The sequence below is a fragment of the Eptatretus burgeri genome, chromosome 16, assembly GCF_056783735.1.
Source record: "Eptatretus burgeri isolate ZD-2024b chromosome 16, Ebu_testis_v1, whole genome shotgun sequence".
Classification (NCBI taxonomy): Eukaryota; Metazoa; Chordata; class Myxini; order Myxiniformes; family Myxinidae; genus Eptatretus; species Eptatretus burgeri.
The window spans coordinates 3,183,615-3,196,176 of NC_140976.1; the positions used below are offsets into that span (position 1 = coordinate 3,183,615).

At 46.3% G+C, this 12,562-nt stretch overlaps 1 protein-coding gene across 10 annotated transcripts in view; it reads right to left on the reverse strand.

The window, feature by feature from the left end:
• The window catches only part of LOC147010336 (transient receptor potential cation channel subfamily M member 4-like), a 582,375-nt gene that overhangs the window by 75,393 nt on the left and 494,420 nt on the right, over positions 1 to 12,562 (reverse strand). For all 10 annotated transcript variants that reach the window (XR_015052249.1, XR_015052248.1, XM_085858968.1 and 7 more), the window contains 3 exons: positions 7,552 to 7,664; positions 360 to 428; positions 149 to 217 (listed from right to left, as the gene is read on the reverse strand). Coding sequence is in view for 8 of the 10 variants with exons in the window: in XM_085858968.1 (XP_085715094.1) it covers positions 149 to 217; positions 360 to 428; positions 7,552 to 7,664 (251 nt within the window). In the remaining 2 variants the exon portion in view is untranslated. The remainder of the gene's footprint in view (positions 1 to 148; positions 218 to 359; positions 429 to 7,551; positions 7,665 to 12,562) is intronic.

The window sequence follows — 12,562 nt, forward strand, 5'->3', positions numbered from 1 at the left end:
CAGACAGAATCACAGACCAGACCTTCCGATATACTTGCAAATCTTTGATTTTGTAAGTAACAAACAGGGGAGAAAACATAACTATCTACCTTCAGTGATGGAGGGAATAAAGACTTTCATTCAAACCAACCTCAAAGGCAATTCTTACATTGGGATGTCTTCATGGTTTTCTGACGTTTGTAAATTGACCATTTCCTCTTCCCTCGACTCTCGTTGCCTGTGAAGAGCCAACAAACAAATCTGCAAATCTTTGATTTTGTAATATAAGTAACAAACAGGGGTGAAAACATAACTATCCACCTTCAGTGATGGAGGTAATAAAGACTTTCATTCAAACCAACCTCAAAGGCAATTCTTACATTGGGATGTCTTCAAGGTTTTCTGACGTTTCTTCATTGACCATTTTCTCTTCCTTCGACTCTCGTTGCCTGTGAAGAGCCAACAAACAAATCCCTTCTTTGTTCATCCCCCATGCTGCTTGTATCAGTCAGTGCAAGTTGACTGCAGAGCTTGAGAGGAACTAGGCCTCACTTTGAAATTTTGTTCATAGAAGGCTCAAATAAAGGAACACTGAGGTCTTGCAATGTACTTCTCAAATCACAGGTAGGTTGAGGACATCAAGTGATAACAGTGTACATGGTACATGTGATTGTGATGGAGTAAAGACAGGGATTAGGAATCGATATATAATGGATTCTTTTTTTCTATATATATTTTTTATAATCTATATATATTTTGTCAGGTCAGGTTCGATCTGTGACCTGCTCCAGGTACCATGTAAACTTGTACTAACCTGTTCCATGGTCGGGTTGTCGGCGACTAAACCGTCTCCCCAACCAGGTTTTCTGGTGAGGAGGGTGTTTGGATATGGACACCCAGCAGGATTAAAAACAAAACCTGTCAAAGGGGGGAGGAGCTCCTTGTGAGCCAATGGCCATCCATATCTAGTGCCCAACTGTGTCTGCGGACGTCCTCCTGCAGTTGGGTTACTTCTTATTAGGAGGTTGGTGGCAGGATTTGCACTCCGGCCACCGTAAAACCCTTCATTCCGCAAAACGCAAAAACGCAAAAAAAATCTGAAAACCCACTCCGTGGGAGTACCTCCTGTGCAGCTTCCCTTCGCAGGGCAGCTCACCGGATGACGGGATTGGGGCAAAGCCTTCGGGACCCCCAATCTTTGATGATAGGAGGGAAACCACGGGGTAACATCCCTGGGTCAGATTGCGGGAGAGTGTGTCGGAGTGGTGCTGAGGTGACATCCACCAGACGGCGGTCTCCTTGGGTTAACCTGAGGCGGTCCCTTCAGGTGGGTGCATGGAATGTCCTATCCCTAAGAGAGGATGATCACCTCCCTCTGTTATCATCTGAGCTCAAGCGTTTGGACATCGGGATTGCAGCTCTCTCTGAGGTTCGGAGACCGGATTGCGGCGAGATAATGGTGGGTGGTTACACCTTCTATTGGTCTGGTCGCCCTGATGGTAACCATACCCAAGGAGTTGCTGTAGCTGTGTCCAATAAGCTGACCCCAATGATAATTGAGGTAACACCGGTCAACGAGCGTATTATGAGATTAAGGATTCGTCACTCCTTAGGTGTCATTTCCCTGGTCTCTATTAATGCTCCGACTGAGGCGAGTGATCTCACTGTGAAGGATGCATTCTACGCCACGCTCGAGTCTGTAGTTGATCAGTGCCCCAGACGAGATACACTTCTAGTCTTGGGGGATTTCAATGCATCGACTGGAACTGATAGGGATGGTTATGAGGTGTGTGTTGGTCCCCATGGGTCAGGAACTATGAACCAGAATAGCACTAAGTTCCTTGACTTTGCAAGAAGTCATGGACTTAGGGTGGCTGGTTCATGGTTTCAGCGCCCGCAAGCTCATCACTGGACTTGGTATTCCAACGCTGGCGGTGTGGCAAAGGAGATTGACCATGTCCTCATTGACGGTCGTGGGAGAATGATCCAGAACTGCAGTGTCTACCGGAGTGCTCAGTTCCTCAATACTGACCACAGGCTTGTTCTAGCAACTCTAAAGCTGCACCTTAAATCCTGGAGAATGGTACCATCCCAGCCTAGGCTGGATGCTGCCAAGCTCAGGAATGAGAGAGTAGCTGAGGAGTTTGCGAACAGGCTGATTGGACACTTGGGGGGTCTGGGTGCTTTGGGGGGTCCTGAAGAGTTGTGGAGCGCCTTCAACACCACCGTCCTTGATGTTGCCGGTGGATATGTTGGAACTCACCGCAGGGCAAAGAAGAATTTTGTCTCTCAAGGGACACTGGCTGGATACCATTGACCAGAGTCGCAGGGCCAGGCTGAATGGCAGAGCTGAGCTGTTCAGGGAGCTGAGGCTTAAAACTGTACGTGCACTGAGGGTGGACAAGGAGGCCTATGTGCGAGGAATCTGTGAGGGGCTAGAGCATCACCTGTGGACAGGTGATTCTCGTCCCGCTTACAGGGGAATTCGCGCATTACGTTCATCCAAGCCCATCCCTCGGAACACTGCAGTTCGAGCAGAGAGTGGTAGGCTCTTGACAGAGGAGTCTGAAGTGAAGGCCCGCTGGGCCGGTTACTTTGAGCGGTTGTACAAGGCTGATCCCCCAGCTGTCGAGTTGGACACAAGGGTGTTACAATCCCTGTTGCTGACCCTCGAATCAACTATGGTCCACCTTCGCTTGTGGAAACACGGGCTGCGGTGAACCAGTTGAAATGGGGCAAAGCTCCAGGGATCTGTGGCATCCATGCCGAACTTCTCAAGGCTGGTGGAAATGCTGCACTCGTGTCGTTGCATGCAGTTTTGTGCTCTGCCTGGAACACAGGCATCATCCCAACTGACTGGAAGAGGGGCCTTGTTGTCCCTCTCTGGAAAGGGAAGGGTGATCACCAAGACTGCAACAACTACCGAGGGGTGACGCTGCTCTCAGTGCCAGGCAAGGTCTTTGCTCGGATAATTCTTGATAGGGTTCGCCACCATCTGCTTGAGCACCAGCGTCCACAGCAGTCAGGCTTTACACCAAAGAGGTCAACGATTGACCGTATCCTTGCCCTTCGTGTCCTCACCGAATGCAGACGAGAGTTTCGGCAGGGGCTGCTTGCAGCCTATGTTGATCTCTGTAATGCGTTCGATTCAGTGAATCGGGATGTCCTCTGGAGGATTCTTGGTCTCCGTGGGGTGCCACCAAAACTGATCGATCTGATGTCTGAACTCTACTCTGGTACTGAGAGTGCTGTGAAGTGTGGTGGTGCCATCTCTGACTTATTTCCAGTTGTTACTGGAGTTCGTAAGGGATGTGTACTTGCCCCCACACTTTTCAGCACTTGTATGGACTGGATTTTAGGGAGGATGTCAGAGAGATCAAGTTGCGGTGCATCGTTTGGGAATGTCAAGATCTCGGACCTTGATTTTGCAGATGATGCAGTCATCTTTGCGGAGACTTTAGACATCCTTTTGGGGGCCCTCAAGGTGCTGAATGAGGAGTCAGAGCCGCTGGGATTACGGGTTTCTTGGGTCAAAACTAAAGGCCCGGTCACACCTTGATGCTTTAGCCAGCGATGGCAACGTATTAAAATGTATGTAAAACGCTGGCTGACATTGAACTTTTGATGTTTTTTTTTTTTAAGATTTGGACGTATTCATAACGAGTTGGTCGTATGCATAACATATTAATAATGGACACAGAACGTTTCGTTGTGTTATAGATAACTTATACCAACGAATGCTGAACCTGTTGTCGGCCTACACAACCGATGCCCAACGATAGTCTAACTTCGGCATAGCGCGTTGCACGCATCGCCGACGATGTCGTGATGTAGCCTATTAAAAGGCTGACGCACGATTCGAATCATAACTGCCGTAGAAATGGAAGTGTCAACATCGCGGTCACACCTTGGCGATCTTGCCAGCGTATGCCGACCTAAGAAAAATGTGTCTAAAACGTTGGGGCACGTCAAATACGGTATGAGTAAGTTTGGTATACGCGAGTAGAACGCTAAAGTACGCTATCATACGTCGTAGTAAGTAGAGTACGTCAAGAAATTTTAAACGTGTTCAAAATTTTACGATGTACTCGGCGTATGACACACGTTCCGCATGCGATGGAGATAAGTTTTACACACGATATGTGGACGCTTACACACGTCCACAAACGCTACTTATAAGCTACTCATAAGTCGAAACACGTCGCGGTAATGTCTTTTTTACGCGAAACTTATTTCTAACTTATGTTTGACGTGTTTTGAACCAATTCTTTATGTAGTCCCCAACACACGTCGACGTATGTAGACGTATTCCAATGACGTCTTCCGGTCGACAAAAAAAATAAATGAACGTGTTTCTCGCTTACAACTGCCATATAAAGACGTGTTCCCAGCGGTTTTGGGAATTGGTATATAAAAATGGTGTTCATAAAAGGGGAACCCAACAGTGTTTTCGAGTTCCTTTTTGAGTCGATGTCCATGTCAGCAGTAACAGTATCAGTATCAGTGTTCGTATTAGTATTAGTTTGTTCATGTTGGCAGTAGTAGGTGAGTGTGAGGGGGAGGGTGTGGGTTATGATGGATCGTCCTTGTGTCCGCGTGTCCACGGGTAGGTTCATAGGCTGACACTCAACGATTTAAATGGCTGCATCTCCACTATTGAAAGTAGACACTTGCGCTCAACAATTGGATTTTTTTTACACTCAACGACTTTTAAACGGTACCACTCTGCTATTTTCATTGTTTACAATGAACGATTTAAATTGCTGTCACTCGCCTTTGTTTTTTGACGCTGGGGTTTGGAAATTTGAAGCGTTTCTTCTGAACGTGTTAAAACGCTCAAACTCGACTATTTTAAATAGACGCTGCCGATGGACAATTGGAATCATAGCCAAGCTAGACATCGAAGTGTGAACATCCTCGTCATGCCGAAGAAAAGTTTGAAGAATGCTGCAAATAAGTGTCCTGGCCGTGGCCGTGGAATTTGTGGTTGATCGGTGTGCCAGCGATGGCTTGTGTTTGGTGAGTATCTTGCATGCTAATTAGCACAAGAGTAGAAAGATTTAAAATTAAAAAAAAATTAAAAAAGCTAACTGAGTGAGCCAACCATGCAGATGTGGCAGAGGGCGCCGCATGTTAAAGCATACAGGTACAGGTCGGTCATTATGTGAATGGCTGCAGGCAGATACACGGATGTGAGAGTGTGTGTAAGCAAATGCCGGCAGGTGAGGATGCCACGCGAACACCATGGAAACTGCTGACAACACTGGAGTTTGAATACTTCAGTGCAACGATTGCACAAGGTGGTTTTCCATTGCATTTCCAATGGTGGTCAGTAAAGGAGAAACTCCAGCCATGTGCATGCCAACTTTATGAACCATGAGTCAAGGTATCTGGTCACCATGGTTACTATGACATGTTTGAATGAGGAATGAGTTAATGTGAATGAGCATTAACGATTTAAACCACTCACGATGGTGAAACAGCATATTTCTGTGTGTGACGGCCATGGGCTGTGGGCAAAATACATGCTCAATTAAGCTGGGCGTGGAGACTGCACAGATCCAAAACCTGGAGGATTCAAAACAACCAGCGCACACAAAAGACCACAAATAACCAAGAGACCCAGGGGATCCAAAGGACCTAACGGGACTATCTGGGACCCATGGAAATTCTATATAATGTAAAATGTGACTTCACGTCTGTCCTTAACCCCCACCCCCCCCCCCACACACACACACACACACACACACACACACACACACACACACACACACACACACACACACACACACACACACACACACACAATCCCAAGTCCTCAACCCCCCTCATGACTGCATCCAATCTCGGCCTCCCTACCACCACACCAAAACTCTGTGCTCCACTTCCCCTTTCTTCAAATCCTCAAGCCCCTCCCAACCAAAAGTCCTCAACTCCTCCCCCCTCAAAAGACTCAAACCCCTTGATCCAACTCTGTCCCCTGTCTGCCACCCCCAACCCAACTCTGTCATTCTCTCCCATTTTCTTCTTCACATACTCAACCCCCTCCCAACCTCAGTCCTTAACCCCCCCACCCTTCCCAATGTCTCAATCTCCCTCTTACAACTCCACACCCCTACCCCCAACTCTCTGTCCTCCCTCCCCATTTCTTCCCATTCTTAACAACATTACACAAAAATACACAGGGAACTTTGGGTGCATGGGAAGGCCATTCGGCCAATCATGCCTGCATTGTTCCTGTCCGCATTTGCAAAGAATAATGTTCAAAGTAAATAAAGATGGAATGTTAAATTCACAATCACTTTCCCCTTCCTTCCCTGATCCTCACTATAATTCAGGGACCAGAATTTGTGCTCGTCACGCTACTCCTCCGATAGTTACATCCACACCAATTACATCCAGACATGCTACATAGGATCAGCATGACCCCAATTAATGTATGGGGTGTTTTTATCTTTGCTGGTGGTCTTGGGCAGGTGAGGGGGGGGGGACGCAAATTCTCCATGCAAATTTGTATCATAAAGCGCCACCTCCAGGTGGGGGAGGGTATTACAAGTCTCCACTATTTACAGTGCAGTGTTCCCATCCCCATGTTTTCCAGTGCAGTGAGGTGTTTTCAATTATTAGCAGTAGATATGTTTTTGCTTCATACACACAACTTCATAGGTTATTATATTTTTTGCCGACACAGAGCTGTCAGTTGCCTGACACCACCCAAATAAAGGTATGCATCAGAAGAATGTGTTGCATGCTTGGTTGGAATAAGATCGCTCATGAGGGAGGTACTCTGTTAGTCATTTAAAAAATGAGACGTGCTGTTTAAAGTGACTGGTGCTTTTGCAATCCTGTTTGAACGCGCTGTTTTAAAGTACCATAATCCTGTACTAATGCTGGCAGACAGGATCACCCCCCTCCCCCACTTCCCTTCAAGCCCCCCCATCCCAAATGCAAGTCGAACCCCCCTCCCCCAACCCCCTACCTTCCCGAGTGTATTGTGACGTGTGATGAAGCGTCGCCTCCCCCATGCATCGCTCTCTACCTCCCCCCTTCCTGCTCACCCCTCATAGCTCCCCCTCCTCACTCCCCCTTCTCTCCAACCTCTCTCTCCTCTTCCCCCACCCTCCCTCTACTCCTTCCCACACTTCCCTCCACCCTTCCTCCCACCCCCTTCGTATTTCCATCAGCAAAGCAACAGGTGGTATTTGCTACTTTTAGGAATAAACAAGAGCAGACCCAGTCTCAAGCGACGTTTCATGGACCTCACACTGTTTCTTGCTCACCTTATCCAGTTGCTTGCACCATCCAATTTTCAACATTTGTATCAGAGATGGAGTATCAGAGAGAGATAATGACTTTATTAAACCTCAATGGATTACCCAACAGTGGATGGAAGTTAACAATTCACAAATAAACTGGGATTTGCTTCCAGTTTCCATGGTGCTCCAAACAAAATAAGCAATTTCACCATGACAGTGAGTGTGCAATGTTCATGCTTACAGCAGATATAGGAAGCCAAGTACAAGCCTATGGCAGATATGGCAAACAAAGTACGAGTTTTCAGAAACCTATTACCTGAAGGTGAGGAAACGAGTGAAAATAAGTGGAGGGAACATGACACATGTAATGACCTTCCAGATTGGCACAGTGTCGGACATCTCCCCACACCATATTTGCGTTAGCACATTCTGGAAGTGAGAGCAAAGGGTAAGGAATATTCAGCTCAAATGACAATTGTATGGAGAGTTGAAAATGTTTTTCATTCCTTCACATCAAAGCACTTGTCATTCGAAATCACAAAGGATTCACTGCAATAAATAACAATTAATAAACCTGCTCCGGATGTCATCTCAAACGAGAAAACCCCAAAATGGAAAAAGGTAAATTGTTCAATGCTTCCCACGATCACATGATATTATTCAGTTGCAACTGCCCTGACCTTGTGGCCTTGCACCAACTCACAACTCATCATGCCACCAATACGACACTTTCAAAATGACGTAATCTGCCCCCAAATGCTCAGTGGATGCACAGAAACCCCAGGAAGCTGAAGAGTGTGGGGCAAAATAAAATGTATTACGTGTCCGGGATAAGGATTGTTACTTGGAATGGCTCACCAAGCTTCTGAAAGAAGTCAAAAATACTTGGAAAAGTACCTGGGAGAAATGGTTGTGCCTCTGCACAAAGAAAGATTCAGAGAACTTTCTCAGCTTGCCAAACGGGCACCTGCTTGTGCTGAAAACTCCTGTCCAGGTGGAATATCTGAGTGGAGGGACGTGCGTTACACAACCTCCTGGCACATCGCTGCCAATGATTGTACTGTTTATCTGGATTAGGTTCTTCTGAACACCGATGGGAAGGCCATATCTGGGGCTTGTAAATGTACAGCGTAAGTTGAAAATGATGATAAAGGAAAAGGTTTACAGTTTACACCATTTCTTCCTGTTAATGGGCAGAGCATGCTGCCAAAAACGTTGAGGCCCACTGTTATTTTTCGTCTCTTCTTTTTCTTTGGAGTTTTTAAAGTACCTATTCGAATAAATGTGTGTGTGTGTCCTCCATAGCTCAAAAACCATGAAACCAAGAAGCCTCAAACTTTGCATGCATACAATGGGAACCCCACAGGAGTGCACAAGTAATAATTGGGTGTCTGGGTTAATTAAAACACCCCTTTTGAAGATAATAAGTGGCCTTTTTAAATTATATTCTTTTTCAGGCACATCCTCAGTCACCTTGCTCTCGATGAGGTCTTGGCATCTCTCTCTTTCTCCCCTCCCTTCCCGATCACCCCGACCCACATTCATCTTCCTCCTACCCCGATCCCTCTCACTCCCCCCTGCTGTTCTACCCCTCCCCCTCTGTTGTAAGGGACTGTTGAGGACTGATGGTTTTGTTTTGAATTTGCCAAGGTGATAGCATGGGTTTTCCAATGCTCCCACCTGGTTTTATGTTGAACCCGGTGGTTAAAAAGAAATTGTTGCTGTTTGGGTTCGTTTTATCGCCCATCCTTTACCTCATGCTGCCTTCCCTATCCTTTCCCTCACACTGCCTCGCCTCCAGTCAGACTGCCTCCCCCTCGCATCACGCTACCTCCCCCCACCTTTCACTGCCACCCCCCTCACGCTTCCTCCTCCCCTCACACTACCTGCCCCCTCCTCATGCTACCTTCCCCTCCCCTCATGCTACCTTCCCCTCCCCTCATGCTACCTTCCCCTCCCCTCATGCTGCCTTCCACTCCCCTCATGCTGCCTCCCCCACTCCCTTGAGCTGCATCCCCCCTCGCTCTGCCTCCCCCCCTCTCGCGCTGCCTCCTCCCTCTCGCGCTGCCTCCCCCCTCACGCTACCTCCCCCTCACGCTGCCTTCCCCTCCCCGTTGCACCTAAGTTGCACCTCCCATCCTCGTGCTTCCTCCCCCCTTGCACTGCATCCCCCTCGCGCTGCCTCCCTCCCCTCGAGCTGCCCCCCTCATGCTAACTCCTTCCCCTCACGCTAACTCTCCCCTCACGTTAACCCCCTCACGCTAACTCCCCCACCCTCATGCTAACTCCCCCCACTCATGCTGTCTTCCCCTCCCCTCACGCTGCTTTCCCTTCCCACCTCGCAGGCTGCCTTCCATCCCCTCCCCTCCCCTCAGGCACCCGACACAGCAACAAACTGTCATCCCGTTGTTTCACATCCAGGGTGATTCATCCATGTGTGTGCCATCTCTCAGATGGACGTTAAACTTGACGTCAAATCTGCCGGAATCCATACTCCTCTTCTCTCCCTCTTCTTCCTCTCTCTCTCCCTACCCTTCCTATTCTCTTCCTCAACCCCCCCTTCCTCTCTCCCCCAATCCCCCTCCCCTCTCCCCCTCTCTCCCCACTCCCCAAAATATTCCCATCAGGCAGGTTGTATTTGTACAAGCGACGGGATGTATTTGCTCGTAAGGAATATAAATAGCTCTTTTCGGAGCTAATACATGGTGTAAAGAGTAAAACTTTGACTTTATTTCTATTTCACCATGGAAGCTTTTAAACAGCATTTAAAATGACGAGTGCATGCCCGTACGTACGTGGCTGTACGTGGAAATTTTTTTTAAAAACTTACAAACCGCGTGCCAGAAACAACAACCACACAGGCCATTCCTTCGCTCTCGCGTGCCCATACGTGTGTGGCCATACATGCATGCCCGTACGTGCGTGGCCGCACGTGCAAAAAAAAACAAAAAACTTTCAAACCGCGTGCTGGAAACAACAAACACACAGGCCGTTCCTTCACTCTCGCATGCCCATACGTGTGTGGCCATACATGCGTGGCCGTACATGCAAAAAAATATATATTCAAACCGCGTGCTAGAAACAACAACAGCTACACAGGCCGTTCCTTCCCTCTCGTAAACGACGACTGGATTGGGGCATTGTGTTTATCTATAAATGCGCATAAGAAATCGAGAAATTATTAGAATACACCAAGTCATCACTATCCGGAAGTCCGTACGTTGTAACCCGTAATGGGGAACGCAGCTGAGGATCTCTTCCCCAACGGCCACGCCTACGCAGCAATGTGTCCTGTCATTGGTTTGGTAAATAAATGGCCATAACTTGGGAACCACTTGTCCAATTAATATCAAACCTTGAAAAGGCACATCCGCGGGTCCCCGCAATATTCCTGGCAAGTTTCAATCATATCGGATCGTCAATCGTGCAAAAATAAATAAATAAATAAATAAATAAACAAACATTAATTGTGACGTTATTCGTGACGTCATAGCACCGTGTCTTGTCATTGGTCAACAGATAAATGGACGTAACTTGGGAACCGCTTATCCGATTAATATCAAACCTTGAAAAGGCACATCCGCGGGTCCCAGGCAATATTCCTGGCAAGTTTCAATCAGATCGGACCGTCAATCGTGCAAAAAAAAAAAAAAAAAAAAAAAAAAAAATATATTAATTGTGACGTCATTCGTGATGTCATAGCACCGTGTCTCGCCATTGGTTGACAGATAAATGGACGTAACTTGGGAACCGCTTGTCCGATTAGTATCAAACCTTGAAAAGGCACATCAGTGGGTCCCCAGCAATATTCCTGGCAAGTTTCAATCAGATCGGATCGTCAATCGTGCAAAAAATAAATAAATAAATAAGTAAAATAAATAAATAAATAAACATTAATTGTGACGTCATTCGTGATGTCAGAGCACCAGGTCTTGTCATTGGTCGACAGACAAATGGCCGTAACTTGGGAACTGCTCGTCCGATTGATATCAAACCTCGAAAAGGCACATTGGCGGGTCCCCGGCAATATTCCTGGCAAGTTTCAATCGGACCGGCGGTCGTCGAGAAACGGCGGTCGCAGACAGACAGACACACACACACACACACACACACACACACACACACACACACACGCACACACACACACACACACGCACACACACACAGAGATTGCTGGAATTATAGAGAGATGACAAGTAATAAAAACATTTTAAACAAGAAAAAGAGCAATCAGAGATTGCAGGCCCTCACCAGGACTTGTTCTGTGGTGTTTGTGTAGTTTTGTGTGGTGTATTTTGTGTGGTGTTTGTGTAGTTTTGTGTGGTGTATTTTGTGTGATGTATTTTGTGTGATGTATTTTGTGTAGTTTTGTGTGGTGTATTTTGTGTGGTGTTTGTGTAGTTTTGTGTGGTGTATTTTGTGTGATGTATTTTGTGTGATGTATTTTGTGTAGTTTCGTGTGGTGTATTTTGTGTGGTGTTTGTGTAGTTTTGTGTGGTGTATTTTGTGTGATGTATTTTGTGTAGTTTTGTGTGGTGTATTTTGTGTGGTGTTTGTGTAGTTTTGTGTGGTGTATTTTGTATGGTGTATTTTGTGTGGTGTATTTTGTATGGTGTATTTTGTGTGGTGTATTTTGTGTGGTGTTTTTGTGTGGTGTTTGTGTCGTTTTGTGTGGTGTATTTTGTATGGTGTATTTTGTATGGTGTATTTTGTGTGGTGTATTTTGTGTGGTGTATTTTGTGTGGTGTATTTTGTGTGGTGTTTGTGTAGTTTTGTGTGGTGTATTTTGTGTGGTGTTTGTGTAGTTTTGTGTGGTGTATTTTGTATGGTGTATTTTGTATGGTGTATTTTGTGTGGTGTATTTTGTGTGGTGTATTTTGTGTGGTGTATTTTGTGTGGTGTATTTTGTGTGGTGTTTGTGTAGTTTTGTGTGGTGTATTTTGTGTGGTGTTTGTGTAGTTTTGTGTAGTTTTGTATGGTGTATTTTGTGTGGTGTATTTTGTGTGGTGCTTGTGTAGTTTTGTGTGGTGTATTTTGTGTGGTGTATTTTGTGTGGTGTTTGTGTAGTTTTGTGTGGTGTATTTTGTATGGTGTATTTTGTGTGGTGTATTTTGTGTGGTGTTTGTGTAGTTTTGTGTGGTGTATTTTGTGTGGTGTTTGTGTAGTTTTGTGTGGTGTATTTTGTGTGGTGTTTGTGTAGTTTTGTGTGGTGTATTTTGTGTGGTGTATTTTGTGTGGTGTATTTTGTGTGGTGTTTGTGTAGTTTTGTGTGGTGTATTTTGTGTGGTTATTTTGTGTGGTGTTTGTGTAGTTTTGTGTGGTGTATT